Below are 24,652 nucleotides of genomic sequence, written 5' to 3'. Positions count from 1 at the left end.
TGTCCAGTGTCCTAACAGGCTCAATCTCCTCTCTTCCAGTTCCAAGCCATTGCCCCTCGTCCTGTCACTACAAGCCCTTGTCCCTCCCCAGCTCCCTTCTAGCCCCCTTCAGATACTGGAAGGGTGCTCTAAGGTCTCCTTTCTCTTCTCCAGGCTGAAAAGTCCCAGCTTTCCCAGGCTGTCCCAACACCAGAGGTCCTCCAGTCCTCTGATCACGTCTGTGGCCTCCTCTGGACCCTCTCCAACAGTTCCATATCCCCAGAACTGGATGTGTTGTTGCAGGCAAGGTCTAATAAGAGCAGAGTGGAGAGGCAGAATCACCTCCCTCATCTTGGGGCTCACTTTTGTACCTAACTCGTGACGAGACAACAGGGCTGGTGGTGGTGTCCATGAACAGCACCTGGCTAAAAGCTTTCATGGCTGGGACATTTCCAGGTGAGCACAGACAAACTGCTGTCATTTCCCTTCTTTCTCCCTCTGCACAGTGCTGGCAGCTCTGAACAAGTTTTGCTTGGGCTTCTCAGAAATAAGTCAACCCTTGGGGTGGTTGATTCACCACTCCTACATGAAAGGCTACAGCAAGATGGGGCATATAAGCTAAAGGTAGCTGAGGAGGAGGTGTTTTCTGTGAGCCAAGGAGGTGACCCCCACAATGCAACCTTGTGTGAACTTGCTCAGAAGAACAGAAGTCCAGTCCAGCCTCCTGACATGTTCCAAGGAGCTGGAAATGTGGTGTGATGCTCTGTGCCTCTGCTCTAGCATGTGCCTAGCTTTTCTTTCATGCCAATGTCTAGACTTTTTCTGTGACTGGGAATCAGCAGGTGTCCTTTGGACTGTCTCCTACTTACTTGTGCACCTCATTGCTTGTGTAGTTGATTGTCTTCTTCCCGGGTGAGACTCCAAACCCCTCCTGGATGCAGTCCTGGGCAAGCTGCTGTGGGTCCCCCTGCTTTAGCAGAGGGATTGGACTGGATGAGCTCCACAGGTCCCTTTCAAGCCTCACACACTGAGGTTCTGTGAGTATTAAGGTGTGAGCAAGGCCTTTGCTTGTTGGCTGCACTTTACAGCACACCATCCTGGCAGCCTTGGGTTTCCTGAAGTGAAGAGTGAACACTAGGAAGAAGATCTTCACTATGAGGGTGGTGAAGCACAAGAACAGGTTGCCCTGGGAGGTGGTGGAGACTCCATTCCTGTAGACATTCAAGGTTCTGAGCAGCCTGATCTAATTGGGCATGTCCCTGCTTGCAGGGGGATTTCAGAAGATGCCCTTTGAGGGTCCCTTCCAACCCTAACTGGGGTTAGGATCTCTCATGACTTCATGAGAGAGCAAATCCAGACCTCCCCCACAACCCTCTGGTGCATTGAAGTGGCTGCAGGGAAACTCTCCCCACATTCACTGTGATCTTTTTCCCCACAGTTTCTTGGGGCAGTGCTGAGAACACCACCAGTAAATCTTCTGAGGTCATGGTTGCTGTGTGAGTAGAGGAATGCTCTGTGCCTTAACCTCGTGGCTGTGCAGAGCAGCCTGCTCTGAGCAGCTGTGGTTTGCTGGTTGTAACTCATCAGGAGAGCTCAAGGAGGGATTTGTGATGATTTATTCATGCCACGTTTATTGTTTGGAAAGCTCAATCAAACGCTGCTCTGGGTAGACTGAGTCTACTTTTTGATCTCTTTATTGGTTTCTCTCTTTGTTTAGGAGCCTCGTGGTTGGAGGTGGGAGATCTCCTTAGCCTAGAGGCAGTTTTCCTTGCTTGTCATCTTTGAAACCCAAAGCTTCAGGGGCAGGTTTTCACAGATAGTATCAGGCTCTAAGGCACCCTCACAGAACATCTCATCCAACCCCCCTGCAGGCAGCAGGGACACCTTACCAGAGCAGGTTGCTAAGGACCACAGCAAGTTTCTCCTTCAATATCTCCAGGGTTGGGGCCTCAACTACATCCCTGGGCAACCACTTCCAGCATTCCCCCACCCTCACTGTGCAGAACTTCCTCCTGGTGTCCAACCTAACTCTGCCCTGCTCCACTTTCAATCCATTGCCTCTCATCCTATCCCCACAGGCCTTTCTGAACAGTCCCTCCCCAGCCTGCCTAGAGGTCCCCTTCAGATATTGAAGTGCAGCTCTAAGGTCTCCCTGGAGCCTTCTCTTCTCCAGGCTGAACAGCCCCAACTCTCCCAGCCTGTCTATGTAGGAGAGTTGCTCCAGCCCTCTGAGCATCTATTTTTTCTCAGCAGGTCTGGTCTTGCTGAAGCACTAAGGGTGCTTTTGAGCAAGTCCAGGTTCATCTGCTGTGGGTCAATTTGATATCCAAGGTTGTCTGTTGTGTTGGGCATCTCTTCTGGGTCACAGAAGAACTGCTCCTTTCACTACAGCCTTTGCCTAATCCTTACAAATCCCATCTAAGACAGTTCAGATCATGGCCTCTGGAGAGGGTTGTTTCTTCCTGCTGGCTCTAAGGGGAAATTAGGTTGACTGCAACATCTAACCTTAAGTGAGGTGACTCCTGTTCAAGGTGTCAGGGTCAGCCTGGGGCAAGTGGGTTTCCACTACAAGTCACAAGTAGCTGCTGAGCATCCTGAGCTCCAGGGCAGCTTTGTGGGAGGACAGAGATACGGCAGCATGAGATGGCCTCCTCCTCTCCACACAATGGGGGGCTCACTGGTTTCACTCCAGCCTTTTCCTAGGGGCTTTGAGCAATGCAGTTGAATGTCTTCCTGCAGGCTAGAGATGAGTGCTGGAACTTGGCACTGCTCTTTATTTTTCTGTGGATGTTTGGTCGGCTGGGGCTCAGCTGTCCACCTGCAGAGCACAGAGAGGTGCCTGCAGCACAGTGGGGAGCTGGGATTTCTAAGATGTCCAGCCAGCAGCATGGTGACACTTGCAGGTTCTACATGGGGCTGTGGAGGAGCCAGCACAAACACTTCCCAGCTGTGGGAAGAGGACAAAAGCTCTTCAAGGTGCTGTTGACAGAAGAAGGGAGAGCCCCAGATCACCTCCAGTGTCTGCCCATGGCCAAAGCTGATTCCTTCTCCTTGTCAACCTGCCCAGCCTCCTCTTCCTCTTGTCCAGGTACAGTGTCCAGGCTCTGGTGTGGCAGCAAGGGGCTCAGTGATGACCATCACCATCTTTTTCCACACACCAGCCCAGGCCTGATCTCCAGAGTCCTTGGCCCTCCGGGTTTTATGGCCAGCTCACAGTTTTCAGCAGAACACAGGAAACCCAGTAAAAACCTGGCAAGTCTCATGTGCTTCCTGGCCAGATGGAGCCTGCTGCAGGACCATGCCTGTGGCTATGGCTCAGCTGCACTTGCAGCTTGCTCCTGAGAGCCAACCACCTTGGATCCATAAATAGATAAAATCCTGAAGCCTGCTTGAATCCCTCAAGTAGCCCTGGGCCAGAGGGGAGGAGGCACTGCCTGTGAGCATCTTGGCCCTCAGCAGGACAGCACAGGATGCACCACAAAGAATTCCATTTCTTTGCACTTGTCCATGAATTAATGTGATTTTTGGGAGTGCTTCTGCTGTTGAACAGACCTTTCGCACAGGTGCAGTGTTATAGGAGGGGCAGGAATATTCTGGGGACTCTGGCCTGGGGAGGCCACACCTGGAGGGCTGGGTCCAGTTATGGGACCCCTAACACAAGAGAGATGTGAACCTGCTGGAGAGGGTCCTGAGGAGGACATAAAGATGCTCAGAGGGCTGGAGAACCTCTGTTATGGGGACAGGCTGAGAGAGCTGGAGTTGATCAGAGGGCTGGAGAACCTCTGCTATGGGGACAGGCTGAGAGAGCTGGAGTTGATCAGAGGGCTGGAGAAGCTCTCCTATGGGGACAGGCTGAGAGAGATGGACTTGTTCAGCCTGGAAAAGAGAAGGCTCCAGGGAGACCATAGAGCAGCATTTCAACATCTGAGGGGGACCTGTGGGCAGGCTGGGGAGGGGCTGTTCAGAAAGGCCTGTGGGGGTGGGGATAGGATGAGAGGCAGTGGTTTGAAATTGGAGCAGAGCAGATTCAGGTTGGACATCAGGAGGAAGCTCTGCACAGCGAGGGTGGGGAGACTCTGGAACAGGCTGCCCGGGGATGTAGTTGAGGCCCCATCCCTGGAGACATTCAAGGTCAGGTTTGACGTGGCCCTGAGCAACCTGCTCCAGTTGAATGTGTCCCTGCTGGCTGAGGGGGGTTGGCCAGGATGACCTTTGAGGGTCCCTCCCCAGCCAGTGCAATCTGTGAGCCTGTTTAGACTCGCGACGGATGCTATAAAAGACCTGCAGCTGGGAGTTTCCAGAAGGAGCTGCTCATGCTCCAGCTTTATTAATAGACAGTGAGAATGTGGAGCTGCAACAGAAAGACTGACAGCTTTTGGCAGTAGATTTTGTCCTTAGGTATCTAAAAGTATCCCTTGAGATTCCAGTTTAGCAGCTCAGCAGCAAACCTGGGCTGATGTGCTGAGAATTGGCCTCTCTGCTCAAGCACAACCCTCCTGTTTTCACCTTGGTTTTCTGGTCTGGTTCTGAGCTAAAGTGGTTGGGGTTGGGGGACAAGCTGTGTTCTAAGTGTCCATCAAAACTGTCCCAAGAGAACTGGGAGAAGAAGCAACTGCAGTGGATTTGCTGCTGCTGGAGCTGCAGTCATGATGAAGGAAGCCACTTGAATGAGTGGAGAGGATGGGAATAGTCTGTGGGAGCCTGAGCAGAGGGACTTGGGGATGACTTCCTGTGTGCAGCTGATGCCTTCTTGCTTCAGGGTCCTTAGCCTGTGAATTTGTCTGCTTTACCCAGGTCAGTTCTCCTCTTCTGTGTAGCCTTTAGGTGCATCATCAGCCCTTCACTTGAAGAACTGCTGCAGAGTCCAAAGCTCCATCCACTTTGATATCATCAAATCATGGTTTAGATAGTACAAGACCACTAAGATCCGAGTCCACCAACCCAACACCACCATGGCCATTAAGCCATGTCCCTGACTGCCACATCCACACATTTCATAGAACTATACAATCACTAAGGTTGGAAAAGACCCTCAGGGCCATCAAGTCCAACTGCAATCCAACTACCATGGCCACTAAACCATGTCCTGAAGCACCACATCTACACATTTCTTCAACACCTCCAGGCATAGTGACTCCACCACCTCCCTGGGCAGCCTCTTCCAATCCCTGACCACTCTGGCAGCAAAGAAATCTCCAGCCTCCCCTGGCACAATTTCAGTCCATTTCCTCTCCTTCTATCACCTGGGACTAGGGAGAATGTCTCCTGCTGTACCTCTGTGGCTTGTGGGTGCTGTCCCTCTGCGGCTTGTGAGTGCTTCCCTGGACTTGGTGCTTGGCAGAGCTGCCAGAGGCCATCTGCAATATTACCTAACTCTCATTGCTTCATGTAGCAAATGCTTCAAAAGCCCTGTGGTTGCCTACAACAATTAGTGGTGTCCCTTGTAGTGCAGTGATTCATCTGAACAAAATTAGCTCTGGGCAGGGCAGGGAGTGAGAATCCCTCTGGTTGGGGGCTGGGAGTGTGCAAAGAGAAGAGGAGGCTGTAAGGGGATCTGATCAATGTTAACAAATATCTTCAGGGTGAGGATCAAGAGGCTGGGGCCAGACTCCTGTCAGTGGTGCCCAGGGACAGGACAAGGGGCAGTGGGCACAAACTGAAATCCAGGAGGTTTCATCTGAACACGAGGAGAAAATTCTTTGTTGTGAGGGTGCTGAAGGCCTGGAGCAGGCTGCCCAGAGAGGCTGTGGAGTCTCCTTGTCTGGAGAGATTCCCAACCTCACCTGGCTATTATGACCCTGTGCAAGCTGCTGTGGGTGCCCTGCTTTAGCAGGGGGACTGGACTGGATGATCTCCAGGGCTCCCTTCCAACCCCTGCCATGCTGGGATTCTGTGAAGGACCAGAAAGCTGTCCTGAGGGTGTGTGTCCTGCTGAGGGGCAGAGGCTGCCTTGCTTGAATTGAAATCTACCTGTTCTAGCTGGAGGAGAGAAACTTGTGTGCTGAGCTTTTTGTGTCATAGCATCACAGAATGGTTCAGGTTGGAAGAGCCTTTAAATGTCATCCAGTCCAACCCCCTGTCATCAGCAGGGACATCTGCAGCTACAGCAGGTTGCTCACAGCCCTAACCAACCTGCCCTGCAATGGTGCCAGCCATGGGGCAGCTCCCACCTCTCTGGCCAACCTGGGACAGGCTCTCCCCATCCTCAGGGTCAAACATTTCTCCCTTCTCTCCTGACACAATCTCCCTCTTTTGGTTCAAGCCACCCTCCCTTGACCTGGCACAACAGACTCTGCTCAAAAGTCAGTCCCCAGCTTTCTGCTCAGCCTCTTGAAGCACTGCAAGGCCACCAGAAGGTCTCCCTGGAGCCTTCTCTTCTCCAGGCTGTACAAGCCCAACTCTCTCTGCCTGGCCTCGCAGAAGAGGGCTCCTCTGGCCCTGCTCCAACAGGTCCCTGTCTGTACTGTGCTGAGGACTCCAGAGCTGGCCCCAGCAGTGCAGGCAGGGGCTCGGCAGAGCAGCAGATTTTGGCATGTTCAAGTTGATTCTCCTAAAGCAAGCTGTGTGTTTAAAGTGAAATCAAAGTGTGCTGAGCTTTGTGTACACGGGAGAAGCCTGAGTTATTCTTTGTGGCAGATCCTTGGCCTGGCCTCCTCCCGAGGGCCAGCTCCGTGCCTGTGTGCACAGAGAGCAGCAGCAGTGGGACAGGCTGCACTGTGCTCACCAGGAGCTGTAAAACATCCTGGGACAGACTCAGCCCACAGCTGCCAGAGCTGGGATGATGAGAGGGAACTGAAAAAGGCTTCGAGGAGCCAGATGCAGCAGCCTGAGCATCGCTGAGGCAGCCACACGGCACACAGCTCGGTGAAGCGAGGGAAACGAAAGCATCTCTGGATGAAGCGGGAGAGGTGCTCATAGGTGTGTTGGGTGGTTTAAAGCTTGGAGAGAAACCCTCTTGGGTTCTCTGGAGCTAACCGTGGCTACAAGACCCTCCTGTTTCAGTGCCACAAGACCCTCCTGTTTCAGTGCCTTTCCTCAGGCTAAAGCCTGAAGTAACTGGGAGCTGTAGTTCCTCTCCCAGGACGCACTGCTGGTGTCCCTGGGTGGCTGGAGTATGATGAGCTGGTGCTGTGCTGTGGTGGTGCTCCTGGGGACACCACACATCTACTCACCTGGGCTGCCAGCACTCACCCTGGAGCACTCATCCACCTCAGTGAGGTCTCTGCCCAGGAGGACCAGTATTGGCACTGGATTGTCTGGTGAGAGCATTGGTTTGCCCCTCTGGAGCACTGCTTTAGAATCACAGAATCAGTCAGGGTTGGGAGGGAACACAAGGATCACCCAGTTCCAACCCCTGCCATGGGCAGGGACACCTCACTCTAGATCAGGCTGTCCAGAGCCTCATCCAGCCTGGCCTTAAACACCTCCAGGGATGAGGCTTCCACCACCTCCTTGGGCAACCCATTCTATGGTCTCACCACCCTTATGGTGAGGAACTTCTTCCTAACATCCAGTCTGAATCTGCCCATTTCCAGCTTTGTTCCATTCCCCCCACTCCTATCACTCCCTGACATCCTAAAAAGTCCCTCCTCAGCTTTCTTGTAGCCCACTTAAGATATGAAAGGCCACAATAAGGTCACCTGGGAGCCTTCTCCTCTCCAGGCTGAACAGCCCCAGCTCCCTCAGTCTCTCCTCACAGCAGAGCAGCTCCAGCCCTCTGCTCATCCTCATTGCCCTTCTCTGGACACCTTCCAGCACCTCCATGTCCCTCTTGTCCCAGGGGCTCCAGAACTGGATGCTGTACTCCAGGTGGGGTCTCACCAGTGCAGAGCAGAGTGGGAGGATCACTTCCCTTGCCCTGCTGCCCACACTTCTGCTGCAGCCCAGGCTCTGGTTGGTCTCTGGGCTGCAAGAGCTCACTTACAGCTCATATTGAGCTTCTTGCCCACCAGCACCCCCAAGTCCCTCTCCTCAGGGCTATGCCTATGGGTGGCACTCGGCTGCCCAAGGGCAGTACTGGACTGCCTGCTGATGGCACTTGGTTGCCCGGGGGTGTCACTTGGATGCCAAAGGGTTGCATTTGGTTGTCCATTGATGGCACCAGGAGTTGTGCAGGGGATCAGGTTGCCCAGGGGTGGCACTGAGCTGCCCACTGAGTTCATAGGATCATTGAATATCTCAAGCTGGCAGGAATCCATAAGGATAATCTGGGCCAACTCTCTGCTCTTTGCAGGACTACCTAAAACCAAATCACATGAAAGATGCTCAACAATTGCTATGGCGCTGCCCAAAGTTGCCCAGCAAGAGCAGGAGGTTGTCCAGAGCAGAAAACAAGATGCCATGTGAGGACATGTGCTTGCCCAGTAGCAGCTTTGTGTTGCCCATCCAGAGCATTGTTGCCATAGCAGCAGCAGCGAGTTGCCCAGATAGAACCTGGTCACTGAGCACCCAGTGCCCATGGCAACAGGCACCAGGGATGCCACAGTGCCTGGCAGTGCTACTGCTGAGCACCGCAGCACAGCAGTGAGTGCACCTCAGCCCCCTGGAGCTCACCCAGTGCCCAGCAGCTACTGGTGAGTGTGTGCTTTCACTGGGAGGACAGGACCTAGACCCCAGGTATTTCCCTCCCAGTATCTCTTACACCACCCAAAAGGACCCAAACTGGCTGCTGGGGGGCTGGTGAGGTGTGATTGGGGAGGGGCAGAAAGTGACACCCTGGGATGGCTTATCCCAAGGGGGACATGGGGGGCACTTATTTCATCTGGAAGCAGAGGGAAAACTCACCCTGGTCTATTCCCAAGGGGTTTTCCTCCCTTTCTCAAAGGGAATAATTTATCTGTGGGGGTGGGAGCCAGGGAAGCTGTCTCCCACCCTCTCAGTGCTGTTTCTCAGGTCTTGTTTTGTCCTCTAGCAGGGACAAAAGGGCTGAAGGGGCTGGTTTGTGGGAACCAGCACAGAGGGAGGTTTTTGTTGGAGCCGAGCATGGACATTTTGTCCTCGGTTCTGCCAAACTGGCTCGGAGGAGGAGTGGTGTTTGCGAAAGCTTCCTGGCTACATCTGCGGCTGTGAGCTGCCTGCTGCCTGTCCCACAGCTTCCTGGGCCAGGCTGGGTCCTAGGGGCAGACCCTGCTGCTCCCCACTCAGGTACTGGGGCAGCTCATGCCAGCACGGCCAGAACTGAGCAAGGCTGGCAAAAACACTCCCCAGAGCCCAGCAATTTCCCAGCTGCAGGCTGAGCACTTCTCCCTCTGACTCATCCCTAATTTTCTCTCATTTATCCTAACTAAAGGATCTGGTTCCCTCCTACATTGGCTGCTCCTTTATTGCATAGCTGCATTTTGAGGCACTGACCATCAGAGTGACCAAATCATGGAATCAGTGATGGGAAAAGTCTCTTGAGATTATTTTGGTTGGATGATCTTGAAGGTCTCCTGCCAAAATGATTTTATGATCTCCCCATGGCTAGAGGGCAGGAAAGCTGTGGTGTAATGAGGTGTGCTGTTTGCTCATTGCTTGGTCTGACACCCACTGCTCCAAAAGTCTCAGCATGGTGAGGGTTGGATCTCTGGAGATCATCCAGTCTACAGCAGAGGCACCCACAGCAGCTTGCCCACAATTGCTATAGCCAAGTGGGTTTGGAATCTCCACACAGGAGGAGGCTGCACAGACTTTGTGGGCAGCCTGCTCCAGGTCACTGTCATCCCTATTTGGCTTCCCAGAGAGGTTGTGGAGTCTCCTTCTCTGGAGGCTTTCAAGGCCTGCCTGGATGTGTTCCTGTGTGACCTAAGCTAGATTGTATGGTCCTGCTCTGGCAGGGGGGTTGGACTCAATGATCTCTTTGGGTCCTTCCAACCTCTGACAGCCTGGAGAAGAGGAGGCTCAGGGCAGACCTCACTGCTCTCTACAGCTACATGAAGGGAGGCTGTAGCCAGGTGGGGTTGGGCTCTTCTGCCAGGCAAGCAGCAACAGAACAAGGGGACACAGTCTCAGTTGTGCCAGGGGAGGTCTAGGCTGGATGTTAGGAGGAAGTTCTTCACCGAGAGAGTGATTGGCATTGGAATGGGCTGCCCAGGGAGATGGTGGAGTCACCATCCCCGGAGGTGTTCAAGATAAGAGTGGATGAGGCACTTAGTGCCATGGTCTGGTTGATTGGCCAGGGCTGGGTGCTAGGTTGGACTGGCTGAGCTTGGAGGTCTCTTCCAAACTAGTTGTATTCTGTGATTCTCTGATTCTATGATCCTGTGAGCCACAGAGAAGTTTATTCTGGGCGGAAGAGCCCATGGCCTGCAGCACCTGGCATGAAGAGGGTTAGCACCAGTGCCCAGCAACAGCAGCTCATGGGCAGAGCTTGCCTGTCTCTGTGCCTTCCCTCTAGCACCTTCAAGCTTTCCAATAGGAAATCAGGACTCCTTGGTCCTGCCCTTGAGCAGAGAGAGACACCTTTGTGGCAGAGGGGACTAAAACGAAAGAAAGTTTCCTTCCCAAGGGTTTTATGACCAAAATAAGCTCCCTCAGCTCACCCAGCAATGCAAAGAGCTCAGGGTAGCCCAGGAGGAGCAGCTAAACCTCTGGTTGTGTCATGGCTTCTGTGGGTGATGCTGTTCTGGGACAGAGTGAGTTTATTTCATGCAAACATCTAATTTTAAAAGAGATGTTTTCATGCTGTGACAAACAGGATTTAGCATGGGCTGGATGTTAAACCCCTCTCCCATCTGGGGTCTGATGGTAGCACACCAGTGTCCTCATCTTTCACTGGAGCTTTGGACCAGGCTGGAAGCAGTGGGGGCAGGGTGGTGGTAGGGAAAGGGACATATCCCTGCAACATGGCAGCTGGTGCCAACAGCCAGAGGGACTGATTCTGTCAGGGGGTGGCACCTGTGACACAAAACCTTCATACCAAGCACAATGTACCCTGCTGACTGTTTGCCCTCAGATTTTCTCTGAACTGGAGGATCCTTCTCTCTAAATTGGAGAGAGAATCTTTCTAGCAGGGCCTGTTGTGACAGGACAAGGGAGGATGGTTTGGGACTAAAAGAGGGAGATTCAGACTGGAGAGAAGGAAGAAATGTTTGCCCCTGAGGGTGGTGAGAGCCTGGCCTAAGCTGGCCAGAAAGGTGGGGTATGCCTTATGGCTGGAACCAATTTCCAGCAGGAGCAGGGAGGTGATTGTCCCTTTCTGCTCAGCTCTGGTGAGGCCACACCTCGAGTGTTGTGTTCAGTTCTGGGCACCTCACTGCAAGAGGGATATTGAGGTGCTGGAGCCAGTGCAGAGGAGGGCAACGAAGCTGGGGAAGGGCCTGGAGGATAAATCTGAGGAATGACTGAAGGAGCTGGGGACGGTGAGTGTGAAAAAGTGGAGGCTGAGGGCAGACCTCATTGCTGTCTACAGCTACTTGAAAGAACATTGTAGAGAGGCTGATGCTGGTCTCTTCTCACAGGTAACCAGTGATAGAACAAGAGGGAATAGCCTCAAGCTGAGGCTGGGGAGCTTTAGACTAGATTATTTTTCCCAGCAAGAGCACTTTGGAATGTGCTGCTCAGGGAGGTGGTGGAGTCACCAACCCTGGAGGTGTATAAAAGTTGTCTGCATGTGGTGCCTGGGGACATGGTTTAGGGTGAACCTTGCAGAGTAGGGCTGTGGGCTGGACTTGGTGATCCTGAGGGGTTTTATTTCCAGCCTGAATGTTTCTATGATTGCAGGTCAGGTTGTTTGTGGCTGTGAGCAACCTGCTCTAGTTGCAGATGTCCCTACTGACCGCAGTGGGGTTGGACTGGATGAGCTCTGAAGCTCCTCTCAACCAGCCTGGGATTCTGTGATTCGATGCATTAGGTGCATTTGGTGTCTCTCAGCATTATATTTCTGACAATGATTAACTGATAACCTCAACCTGAAAAGAGCAACAGCACCCACAGTGCTGTAAGCAGTTATATGGGGGGGGGGGGTTGGACTCCATCTCCAGGAGGTCCCTTCCAACCCAGACCATTCCATAGTTCTGTGAACTCTTTCTGTGTGGCCATTCCTCTGAGGGTTGCTGCAAGGCTGGTGTTTATGAGCTGCTCTGAAAAGTCTCTGTGGGTCAGCCATGGACCTTTTTCTTTCTCTGCACGTCGAGGGATAGCTGTTTTGTGGTTCCTTTTAGGTTGATGTGGGGGGTGTGTGTGTGTGCGCTTCCCAGTTTGGCTGGAGTCCTGCAAAGCTCACCTGTAGACTCCTCATTCGAGCCTTTAATCCTAGTGAAGACAGAGGTGGTGAGGATGGAGCCCTTCACCCACAGATTGTGGTGGGCTGGTAGCAGCTGTGTGTCCAAAGTTATTTGGGCTGGTAATGGAACTTTTAAAGAGAAAATGACATCTGGACTACTCTAAGATCAGCAGACAGCTCAGCCAAAAGAAACAAATGAACAGCGGAGAATTGCGAGCTGGATTGACAGATTTAAGGCACAGCCAGGACTTGTTTCTCTCTGCATTTCAAGATCTGAAGCTAGATAGACAAAGTCAAATCCTTGTATATACAAGTGCTGGGGATGCTGTCAGAAGGGATTTGCTCTCCAGAGTGTCCATGTGTGGGTGCTGTGTGCGTCACTGGGCTGTAAGTTGCGTCTGTTGCTCTAAGAATCGCAGAGTGGTTTAGATTGGAAGGGACCTTCAGGAGCGTCCAGTTCCAACACCCCCTGCCAGAGGCAGGGACTCCCACTAGTCCAGGTTGCTCAAGGCCTCATCCCACCTGGCCTTGAACACCTCCAGGGAGGGAGCATCCTCAACCTCCCTGGGGCAACCTGTTCCAGTGTCTCATCACCCTCACTGTCAGGACTTTCTTCCTAATCTCCAGTCTCAATCTCCTCTTTTCCAGCTTCAACCCATTCCCTCTCATCCTATTACTACAAGCCCTGGTAAAAGAAGTAAGGCAGGAACTTACTGAGCAAGGTTGTCTTCTTCTGTCTCCTTCCCACAGGTTCCTTCCCTGCGTAGCAGCATTCAAGAATGGAGCTGATTGGCTCTCCCTTAGCAGCTACCTTTGCCCATCCAAGGTCTACACCCAGCAGGTTCCTGCCTGCCATCAGCACGATGGCTTCCAGCTACAAGAACCGTATTCCTTACTACCCTCTGCCCCAGAGCGCCAGCCTGCCCTGGATCCCCAATGCCTACTATAAAGCAGCTGCCATCAACCCAACTTTGGCTCCCCTGTCCAAAAGCTGCCAGGGGTTAACCCCCAGCCAGAGTCTCCCTTACATTTCCAACAGAACCACCCTCTTCACTCGCTACACCCCTGACGATTGGTACAGGTCCAACCTGACCAACTACAAAGAGTCGGAGACTTCCCGGCGCAACGCGGAGCGGCTGAGGGTGGACACCACCCGCATGATTCAGGACAAACACCAGCAGACAACCAAAACCCAAGGGGAAAGCACCAAAAACCTGGGAGTGCGTGTCAATGACATAGACTTTTGGAAGTCAGAGCTCCTCCATGAGCTGGATGAGATGATTGGGGAGACCAATGCGCTCACGGGCATGAAGAAACGACTAGAGAGAGCCTTGGCCGAGACAGAGGCTCCTCTCCAGGTGCTGACCAGCTTCCTTTGGCCCCTCTTCCCCCCAGGGCTTTATCCCATGACACTCTGCCAAGTAGATCCCTGAAAAGGATGAAGTCTGCTCTCTTGAAGTCCAGAGTAGTAAGCTTGCTTGGCACCCTCTGATGCCCCAAAGAGCTTAAACTCTACCATTTCAAGGCTCCTCAGCTCAAGAAGCACAGGGAGCTGCTTGAGAGTCCAGCACAGAGCCACAAAGATGATTAAGGAAGTTGAACATCTTCCTTATGAGGAGAGCCTGAGGGAGCTGAGGTTCTTTAGCTTGGAGAGGAGGACACTAAGTGGTGACCTCATCAATGTTTATAAATATGCAAGGGGTGAGTGGCAGGAGGCTGGAGCCAGGCTCTGCTGGGTGATGCCCAGGGGCAGAACAAGGGACAATGGGTGGAAGTTGAGGCGTAGGAGGTTCCATGTGAACCTGAGGAAGAAATTTTTCCCTGTGAGGGTGACAGAACACTGGAACAGGCTGCCTGGGTGGGTTGTGGAGCCTCCCTCTCTGGAGATATTCACAACCCACCTGGATGCATTCCTGTGTGATCTGCTCTGGGTGATCCTGCTCTGGCAGGGGGGCTGGATCAGATGATCTTTCGAAGTCACTTCCAGCCCCAACTCTGTCACCCGTCCCCATAGGGAAGCTGCTCCAGCTGGCTCTCCTCTGGACCCTTTCCCTTTAACCTTCACCCAGAAGTTCTCTGTCACCTCTTCTCATCTGTCCCAAAGCAGAGCTCAATGGATTCCAGGTGGTCCTTTAAGTGGAGGGCAAGACCTCCCCACACTTCTCCTCTGCCTTTCTTTCCTGAAGAGCTTGTAACCATCTATTCCTATGCTCCATGTCCAGTTTCCTACCATGTCCAGCAGGCTGCAAGCTGGAGCCTACTGCCAAAACATCTGCAGCCAGTCAAATGTCTCATTAAGTTTCATTGCAGCTTTGTAACATCTAGAAAGTTTTTACTGAGGGCCCATTAGTTAAGCTGGCAATAAACAAAGCTCTTCCCATCTGCTGCAGCCCCTCTCAGCACACGCTGAGCACATCAGAACACTATTTGCTTAACCAAATATTTTTAGCAGTGATATAACCAAACCCCTGGTTTGGGAGACAAAAGCCCATGTCTTGTTCTGGGGCTCTGGTGAGGTCAGCAGCAAGCCTGACAGAAGGCCCTGCTTTCAGCTGTGGTGGCAACCATGGCCACGTGTGCTCCCTCCTGTTGACTGAATGCTGATGCTGCAGCTCAGCTGCTTGCTGTCAGCTAAACCAGCTGCCCTGGCTGCTTTTTTGGACCCTCTCCTGTTATCTCTGAACCCACCTCTAATTCCTTTTCTTAGGTTGCTTGCCATGGGGACCACGAAAGCAACCCTGCCCCTGTGGCCAGCACTGATGGCCTGTCAGAGATTGCATCAGGTTGGAAGGGTTGACCAAAGGGTTGACCTTAAAGGTCATCTTGTCCAACCTCCCTGCAGCCAGCAGGGACACCTCCAGCTAGATCAGGCTGCCCAGGGCCACAGCAAGTCTGACCTTGAATGTTTCCAGGGGTGAGACCTCAACCACAGCCCTGGGCAACCTGTTCCAGTATTTCATCACCCTCACTGTGCAGAACTTCCTCCTGATGTCCAACCTAACTCTGTCCTGCTCCAACAGGTTGCTCAGGAGTGTTTGCTCCACCGGGAGAAGAGGATGGGCATTGATCTAGTCCATGATGATGTGGAGAAAGAGCTCTTGACAGTAAGTTTGCCAACATAGGTCATGACTTGAAGTTATTTTTACCTCAACTTCCCTCAGCAGGTTCTGCAGCCCTGTTTTCTAGTGCTGCTGAGGTGCTAAACTGTTCTGACCTCCCAAACTTGCTGGGCCAGGGAGAGCATTCCCCCTGCAGCAGCATGCCCACACCTGATGGGTCATGCTTTGCTTTTGCCCAGCATCCTGATGGGTCATGCTTTGCTTTTGCCCAGGAAGTCGATGTCATCAAGTCCTGCCAGGAGAGGATGCAGCAGTTCCTGGAGAGGGTGAAAGCCCAGCTGGCGTAAGGAGGAGCTCCTTAATCCTGCTGCAGCTGCAGCTGCAATGTGAACCCTCAGCAGAGCCCTGCCTCTACTCACACCCTGCAGGCCCAAAACCCATGGGGGCTCCACAGGAAGAGGGCAGTGATGCTCCTGGGAGCACACAGGGGAGGCAGGGAGAGGGAGAGGGATCTGCTGGAGAGAGTCCAAGGGAGGGCCGTAAGGATGCTTAGGGGACTGGAGCACTGCCTGATGAGGAGAGGCTGAGGAACCTGGGGCTATTTAGTCTGGAGAAGAGAAGACTGAGAGGGGATTTAAGCAATGTTTATAACTATCTGAGGGCTGGGCATCAGAGGGGGGGACAGGCTCTGCTCACTTGCTCCCTGGGATAGGACAAGGAGCAATGGATGGAAGCTGCAGCACAGGAGGTTCCAGCTGAACACAAGGGGGAACTTCTTGACTGTAAGGCTCCCAGAGCCCTGGCACAGGCTGCCCAGAGAGGTTGTAGAGTTTCCTTCTCTGAAGAATTTCAAGGCCTGTCTGGATGTGTTCCTGTGTGCCCTGAGCTAGATTGTATGGTCCTGCTCTGGCAGGGGGGTTGGACTGGATGATCTCTTTGCGTCCCTTCCAACCTCTAACATCCTGTGAGCCTGTGAGGCAGGATGGGGAGGAAAGCAAACCAGCCACACATCCCCACTGATGGCTGCTCTTTGTGTGTTGAAGGTCCAACAGGGCAGCCCAGCAGGAGCTGGAGAGGGACCTGGCCAACAAGCAGAGGGCTCACCGCATCGATGACAAGTGCCACCACCTGAGGAACACCTCCGATGGCATCGCCTACTACCGGGGGGTGGAGCGGGTCGATGCCACGTGAGTGTCCCCTGGCACAGCCCAGGGTGCATGGTGCCTCTCCCTGGCAGGGAGCTGGTTGTCTCCAGCCCACTGCAAAGGTATCTGTCCCTGTGTGGCACACCCATCCCACCTGGAGACACCTGCCTTGGAGGGGCTGTTTCTCATCGTAAAGGGACCATGTTAGCTTGGAAGGGACCTTTCAGGGCTGTCTACTGCAACTCTCCCTGCAATAAGCAGGCACATCTTTAATGACATCAGGCTGCTCAGAGCCTCTTCAAGCCTGACCTTGACTGTCTTTAGGGATGGGGCCTCCATCACCCCCCTGGGCAACCTGTTTCAGTGTCTCACCACCTTTGTGGTAAAGAACTTCTGCCCAGTGGCCCATCTACATCTACTCTGCTCTGCTTTCAAATCATTGTCCCTTCATCCTCTCACTACAAGCCCTTGTAAAAAGCCCCTCCCCAGCTTTCTTTAGGCCCTTTTCAGGCAGTGCAAGGCTGCTCTGAGGTCTCCCTAGATTCTTCTCTTCTCCAGTGGGTGAAAGCAAGTCCCACCTCATTAAACATTACATCAGGGTTCAGAGGTCAGTCTGGGAATGACTTCAGTCCAGCACTTCTGCACAGCTCGTTGAGCTTGTGAATGATGTGTCAGGGCTTGCCTGAGTGCTCTTCGTGGACATAAAGTCCAGGGGGCTCAACCCTGCATGAGGGCCTGGCAGGGAACTGACATGGCACAGAAGAGAAGGAAATGAGAGCATGGTCCTGGGAGACTTCAGCTGCTTTTGGGTGTCAGGAGGAGTGTGGCAAGCAAGTTGAAGAAGGTTCTCCTCCAGGTCTAGTCTGCCCTGGTGAGGCCACAGCTAGAGTACTGGGTCCAGGTTGGGCCATCCAGTTCAAGAAGGACAGGGAACTACTTGAGAGGGGACAGCAAAGGTCTACAGAAACGGTCAGGGGAGTGGAACATCTCACTTGAGAAGAAAGGCTGAGGGACTCCAGGCTTTTTAGCCTGGAGAAGAGTAAGCTTATCAATACTCAGAGGGTGTGTGCCAGGAGGATGGGACCAATCTTTTGTCCATATGCCCAGTGCCAGGACAAGGGGCAATGGGCACAAACTGAAACCCAGGAGGTTCCATCTGAACAGGAGGAGAAATCTCCTTGTTGTGAGGGTACTGGAGTCCTGGAGCAGGCTGCCCAGAGAGGTTGTGGAGAGATTCCCAACCTCACCTGGCTATTACGACGCTGTGCAAGCTGCTGTGGGTGCTCTGCTTTAGCAGAGGGATTGGACTGGATGATCTCCAGAGCTCCCTTCCAACCCCTGCCATGCTGTGATTCTGTGAAGTCACCTTAGATTCTGCAGTCAGTGAATGGTGAGCTGACCCAGCACTTACAGGGATGTGCCCAAAGTGGCAAAGGACATCACATTCTGTGACGCTGTGATCCACAACCTCCCTGGGCAACCTGTGCCAGTGTCTCACCACCCTCACTGGAAAGAACTTCTTCCTAACATCCAGTTGAAACCTCCCCTCTTTGAGCAAGCCATCATTTGAGAAGTGCTGTTGAACAAAGAGAGCCCAGATCTGTCACTCCCACATGCACAAACGGAGAGCATAGATTTGGTCTTTGCTCTGCTGCCTGGCAAGGTCCACACTCAGCCATGGCCAGCTTCAGCAGCATGGGTTTATGGGGGGGGTGGCTCTCCTTTTATCCCCCCTCCAGGATCTCAGTGCCAGAGTCGTGGGCCAAGTTCACAGATGACAACATCCTGCTGTCGCAGAGCGAGCGGGCGGCCTCGGCCAAGCTGCGGGACAGTGTGGAGAACCTGCTGGTGGTGACTGCCAACCAGATGTGGCGGCAGTTCAACGCCGGCAACGTTGCCTTCGCCAACCGCATCGCCGAGACGGCTGACGCCAAGAGCAAGATTCAGACCCACCTGGCCAAGGTAGCCTCAACCCTACCTGAAGGGAGGTTGTAGCCAGGTGGGGTTGGGCTCTTCTGCCAGGCAACCAGCAACAGAACAAGGGGACACAGTCTCAAGTTGTGCCAGGGGAAGTATAGGCTGGATGTGATGAGGAAGTTGTTGGCAGAGAGAGTGATTGGCATTGGAATGGGCTGCCCAGGGAGGTGATGGAGTTGCTGTCCCTGGGGGTGTTCAAGAAAAGCCTGGATGAGGCACCTAGTGCCATGGTCTGGTTGACTGGCTAGGGCTGGGTGCTAGGTTGGACTGGATGATCTTGGAGGTCTCTTCCAACCTGGTTGGTTCTATGATTCTATGATTCTCACCCCTCTCTTTCAGGGTGACACAGAATCACAGAACTTCACAGGCTAGAAGGGACCTCCACAGAAATCACTGAGTCCAGCCCCCCTGCCAAGGCATGATCACCCAGGGTAGTTCGCACAGGAACACATCCAGGCAGGCTTTGAAATGCTGTGGTGGAACTTTCTGGGCTGTAGCTTGTATCCATCATTGCTTGTCCTATTACAGGGTGTCACTGAGAAGAGCCTGGCCCCTTCCTCTTGACACCCACCCCTCAGATATTTTATAGACATTAGTAAGACCCTTTCTCAGCCTTCTCTTCTCCAGACTGAGGATGTAGGGATCTCCACAGAGGTCACAGAGTAACAGAGTAACAGAACTTTAAATGTTGGAATGAACCACCAAATATCATCAAGACCACCCCCCCCCCTGCCAAGCAGGATCCCTTAGGGTAGTTCACACAGGAATGCATCCAGGCAGGTTTTGAAAGCCTCCAGAGAAGGAGACTCCACAACCTCTCCGGGAAGTCTGTTCCAGGCCTCTGTCACCCTCACTCTAAAGAAGTTTCTCCTCACATTGAGGTGAAATCTCCTCTGTTCCAGTTTATCTTACTCCTTGTCTTACTGCTGCTGACCACCCAAAAGAGATTGGCCCCAGCCACTTGACACCCACCCCTCAGATATTTGTGTACATTGATCAGATCTGTTCTCAGCCTTCTCTTCCCCAGACTGAACAGCCCCAGGACTCTCAGTCTCTCTCCACAGAGAAGATGCTCAAGTCCCCCAATCATCCTTTGAGGTCCCTTCCAACCTAAGCATTCAATGATTCTGTGGTCTCCTGGGAGTTGTTTCAGGAATGCTGTATTCCTGGCAGAAGGTCTTTGTTGAATCTCTGCTGAACTGCCTGCTGAGATGTCCACTGGTTCACTTCTCCTGTGAGGATCTGCTTTCAGTCTCAGCACTCAGCTGCAGGGTATCTGTGTGTTTGCTCTGCCAAGCAGAGGAAGTAGACATTAGTGATGGGCACCTGGCTGGGTCTGGTGGGTCTCCTGGAAAGTTTCTTGTGCTCAACACAGTATTGATTATGTGAACAGGGCCTGGGCTTGCAGCCCTGTGAGCTGCTGCCAACATCCTTAAATGAGATCCATTAAAAACTTTCCCTCTAATAGTGGCCGTTGATGGATGATCAGTTCCTGCAAGCAGTGATTTTGAGAGGCTGGTGATGCAACAGACACATCACTGCTCCAAATCCTTCTCCTTTATCAGGAAGTGTAGTGATAGGATGAGGGGTAAGGGTTTGGAAGTGAAAGAGGGGAGATTTGGATCAGATCTTGGGATGGAGTTCTTCACTGTGAAGGTGGTGAGGCACTGGAACAGGTTGCCCAGGAGAGGTGGTAGATGCCCCATTCCTGGAAGTGTCACAGGCAGGCTGGATGGGGCTCTGAGCAATCTGATCTAGTGGAAGGTGTCCCTGCCCATGGCAGGGGGGGTTAGAAGTAGAGGATATTTAAGGTCCCTTCCAACTCAGACTTTTCTATGAGTCCATGTAACAGCAGCAGCAAAGAGAGGCCTTTCCATGAAGAGAAATCTCTGCTGGATCTCTACCTCAATATAGAATTATAGAATGCTGGAAAATCCCTCCAAGATCATCCAGTCCAACCATCAAACCAACACCACCATGGCCCCAAGTGCTATGTCCACACATTTCTTGAGCACCTCCAGGGATGGAGACACCACCACCTCCCTGGGCCAGCCTGTGCCAATCCCTGACCATTCCTGCAGCAAAAAAAAATGTCCTCATGTCTAACCTAACTCTCCCCTGGCACAGTTCCAGGCTATTTCCTCTCTTTCTATCACCTGAGACTAGGAAGAAGAGCCCAACCCCCACCTCACTACGTGTGGCAGAGTGGCCACGGTCTGAGCCCAAGGTCTGCTCTTTGAGCTGCAGGTGGACAGGAGAAAAGGGAGACACTGTGGTCACTTTGAGAGCATCTTACTAACTGCTGCATGCGTTTGCTTTTCTCACCAGACACTGCAGGAAATCTTCCAGGTGGAGATGAACATAGAAGCCATCCGAAAAGCCATCAGGGACAAAGGACCTCCTCTGAAAGTGGCTCAGACCAGGCTGGATGAGCGCACACGGAGACCAGACGTGGAGCTGTGCCGCGACCCTGCCCAGCTCCGGTAAGGCCAGAGCACAGAGCACAGGACTGGCAAGGGCCCCACGCCTGGGGAGCATCACAGAATCACACAAAACTCAAGGTTGGAAGGGACCTCCAGAGATCACTGAGTCCAACCCCCCTGCCAAGCAGGATCCCCTAGGGCAGTTCACACAGGAATGAATCCAGGTGGGTTTTGAAAGCCTCCAGAGAAGGAGACTCCACAACCTCTCTGGGCAGCCTGCTCCAGGGCTCTGTCACCCTCACTGGATAGAAGTTACTCCTCATGTTGAGCTGAAACCTTCTCTGTTCCAGTTTGTAGCTGTTGCTCCTTGTCTTATTGCTGCTGACCACCCAAAAGAGATTGGTCCCAGCCACTCGACACCCACCCCTCAGAAATTTTTATACTCTGATCAGATCTTCTCTTAGTTTTCTCCTCTCCAGACTAAACAGCCCCAGGGCTCTCAGTCTCTCTCCATATGTGAGATGTTCAACTCCTCCATTGATCCTTGTGGCTCTCTGCTGGGCTCCCTGCAGCAGGTCACTGTCTCTCCTGAACCGGGGAGGCCAAAACTGGACACAGTATTCCAGGTGTGGCCTCACTAGGGCAGGGTAGAGAGGGAGAAGAACCTCCCTTGACCTGCTGGACACTTTTCTTGTGGCACTGGGGGACAAAATCAGTTGTGGCTTCTTTTCTAAATAGTCCTTCCATGAGGGCACTGCTATGGTGAAAGGCAATGAGCAGGTGTGCCAGGCTTTGGTTGCTGGGAGGGGGCTGTATGCCATGGCTGGGTACAGCCTGATGCCACCCCACGAGGGGCTGGAGTGGTCCCAACTGGGTGAACTTCAACTTCTCTCCTGCTTGCTTCCCAGCAGTTGGATCTGCTCAGTTTTGAAGGTTAAGCCTTTTACTCTCTGACAGGCTCATGGTGAACTACTGGAACAGGTTGTCCAGAGATGTGGCTGAGGCCCCATTCTTGGAGACATTCAAGCTTGAACTTGGTGGACCCCTGAGCAACTTGATTTAGTTGGAGATGTCCCTGCTGACTTCAGGGGGGTGGGACAAGATGACCTTTGAGGCTTCCTTCCAACTCTATGAATTCTGTGATTCCATGATGCTGAAAGCAGTCAGCTCCTTCCTTTTGAGTAGCCACAAAAAGGGTGTACTCCGTGGAGAAGCAGTCAGAGCTGTCCTCCCCTCCCGTGGAGACAGTGGAAATCCTTCCAGGAACCTAGTGGCCTCTTTGGGACAGCACCTCAAAGGGCTTTGGAGAAGGAGGCTGTCCTAAGTGCCCAGCAGCACCCTCCAAGCCACACACCTCCTCCTGAGAGTCGTCTGGGCATGGCTCCCGTGAAGCCCTTTAAAAGCAAAGTAAACCCAGCCCCAGAGCCTGCTGAGTACCTCACATGCTCTTGTTTCCACTCTCCCTCTGTTTCACATTCACTTTGAGCCTCTCCCAGCTGTCCTGTTGTGCTGTGGGTGCACCCATGGGTAAGGGGAGGACCCCTGCACAGGGAATGCACAGGAGGAACAACTAACAAACCCACAAACCCAAACAGGAACAGGAAGCCACAGCTGCTTGTCCCTCTTCTTAGTGGCATGAGCTGCTCTGGGAGATGTGGCTGTGCTTTGCCACCAAAGCATCAGAGCAAACCCCACCGTAAAGCTGAGGTCTGGTGGAACTCTGCCTTCTGCTTTCCCATGCACCTGCCAGAAATGTTGTGTCCAAGTTATTCTGAGCAGGCCAAAATCTGTGCTCAAGGAGCCCTGCTAGAAACCACCCCCATGCTGGAAGTGCTCACAGGGATTTCTTGCTGCCTTCCAGCCTCGTCAACGAGGTCCTTGAAATCGACGAGACAATCCAGACCCTCCAGCAGCGGCTGAGAGACGCTGAGGACACGCTGCAGATGCTGGTGCACTCCAAGTCAGTCCTGGAGCACGACCTGGCCATCAAGGCCAACTCCCTCTTCATCGACCAGGAGAAGTGCATGGGGATGCGCAAGACCTTCCCCAGCACGGCAAGGCTGCTGGGCTACCTTTAGGCTGGGCTCAGTGGTGTCTCTGCTGGCAGCTCCTTCCAGTTTGGCTGAGATGCTTTGCAAAGATGTGAGGAGAGCTTCACTTCCTGATGAGAACCCTGAGCAGAAATGAAGTGATGGCTTTGTGTGTTATGTGGTCTACCACGATAGGGGTTTTTTTCCCTTTCCCTTTTGGATTTCCTCTTTCCATGCTCATTCGTGGTGTGCCAAGGGATAGCTGAAAATACCCTGCGTGCAGCCAGGAGTAGAGCCATCCATGAGGATTCCTTCCTGCCCTGTCAGCTTGGGATTGTAGGAGAAAAAGTGTCCTATTTTAGGAACATAGAATGGTTTCAGCTGGAAAAGACCTCCAAGTCCAGCCTTCAACCCAGCAGCGCCATGGCCACTAAACCGTGGCCCCACTTTCTTGAACACCTCCAGGGGTGGGGACTCCACCACCTCCCTGGGCAGCCTCTGACAATCTCTGACCACTCTTGCAGCAAACAAATTTTTCCTCATCTTCAACCTAAACCTCCCCTGGCACAATTTCAGGCTATTTCCTCTCCTATCACCTGAGACTTGGGAGCAGAGCCCAACCCCCACCTCACTGCAACCTGCTTTCAGGGAGCTGTAGAGTGCAATGAGGTCTCCCCTAAGACTCATCTTCTCCAGACTAAATACCTCCAGCTTCCTCAGTTGCTCCTCATAAGCCTTGTTCTCCAGACCCTCCACCAGCCTTCTTGCCCTTCCTCCCTTTGGTGCTGTTTGACATGGAAAACACCAGAGAAAGCAAAGCTTCTTGTCAGAGTAAGGAGCTGCTGACACCCAGGATGTGTTCTCAGTGGTGCAGCAGCAGAAACACAAAGTGCCCCCTGAGGCATCGCAGTGTGTCCTGTCCCTCAGCAGGAAAAAAAATGCCTTTTAGGTGGATGCCTACTGAGAAGTTTTCTGTTCTGAAAGGTCTGAAATGATGGGGTTTGCAAATGAGGAAGTGCTTTCCACCAGCTGATGGAAGAAAACGCTGTGGCTTTAATTTTGGTGAGCATGGCTGTGTGCCTAATTTAACCTCTTGTGTGTAGTTTGTTGGTGGAAGCATCAAAAGCTCTTCTAAGATAAAGAAATGAATCCTTTTTGTCCCTAAGTCAGCCACCCTGACCCCCATGGGAGCTGCTTTCTTGCCTGTCTCAGACTTAACTTCCTGAGTGTTTGAATTATTCGGAGGGATCAGTCTTTAATTCATCTGAGGGTCAGAGTGACCATCACTGCTCATTGTCTCCTTACACCCAGATGACTCTTAGGTGCTTCAATCTTTTAATCCAAGCAGAGGTAATCTCAGCCTAAATCCTCTAGACTGCAGAAATCCCAAAGGTGCAGCAACTCAATTCCCTTCTCCTCCCTTGGAAACCCAGGGCAGGACCTCCTGGACCAGTGTAGGGGCTTGAAGGAGCTGGGAGCATCTTTTCTCATCTCTCATCCCCAGATAAGAACTGCAACAGGTTGCCCAGGGAGGTGGTGATGGCCTCATCCCTGGAAACATTCAAGGTCAGGCTTGATGGGGCTCTGAGCTTCCTGATTGAGTTGGGGATGTTGCTGATGGCTCCAGAGGGTAGACAAGATGATTTTTAAGGGCTGCCCAGGGAGGTGGTGGAGTCACCATCCCTGGAGGTGTTCAAGGAAAGCCTGGATGAGGCATTTAGTGCCATGGTCTGGTTGATTGGACAGGGCTGGGTGCTAGGCTGGGCTGGATGAGCTTAGAGGTCTCTTCCAACCTGGTTGATTCTATGGTTCTATGATTCCAGCCCAAACCATTCAG

General features: G+C 52.8%; 1 protein-coding gene across 2 annotated transcripts; it reads left to right on the top strand.

Moving 5' to 3' along the window:
- The first annotated feature begins 354 nt into the window (after positions 1–354).
- On the top strand, positions 355–22,973 carry TEKT3 (tektin 3). Of its 2 annotated transcripts, none has more exons than XM_064151774.1 (8): positions 355–435; positions 12,932–13,539; positions 15,202–15,285; positions 15,513–15,583; positions 16,284–16,427; positions 18,125–18,347; positions 20,691–20,845; positions 22,647–22,973. In XM_064151774.1, exons 2-8 carry the CDS (start codon positions 12,961–12,963, stop codon positions 22,861–22,863), a joined length of 1,473 nt encoding a protein of 490 aa, XP_064007844.1. In that variant the 5' UTR covers positions 355–435; positions 12,932–12,960; the 3' UTR covers positions 22,864–22,973. The 2 variants fall into 2 exon arrangements, with proteins under 2 accessions (XP_064007844.1, XP_064007845.1); XM_064151775.1 differs by lacking the exon at positions 355–435 and adding an exon at positions 8,522–8,552.
- Positions 22,974–24,652: the final 1,679 nt, after the last annotated feature.

This window comes from Pogoniulus pusillus, chromosome 11 (genome assembly GCF_015220805.1).
Source record: "Pogoniulus pusillus isolate bPogPus1 chromosome 11, bPogPus1.pri, whole genome shotgun sequence".
Taxonomy (NCBI): Eukaryota; Metazoa; Chordata; class Aves; order Piciformes; family Lybiidae; genus Pogoniulus; species Pogoniulus pusillus.
This window is presented reverse-complemented; position numbering and strand designations above follow the sequence as displayed.

Coding starts and splice junctions, on each gene's coding strand:
- TEKT3 (XM_064151774.1), top strand. CDS start 12,961: ATGGAGCTGATTGGCTCTCCCTTAGCAGCTACCTTTGCCCATCCAAGG. Junction 13,540..15,201: donor AGACAGAGGCTCCTCTCCAG/GTGCTGACCAGC, acceptor CTGCTCCAACAG/GTTGCTCAGGAGTGTTTGCT. Junction 15,286..15,512: donor TGGAGAAAGAGCTCTTGACA/GTAAGTTTGCCA, acceptor GCTTTTGCCCAG/GAAGTCGATGTCATCAAGTC.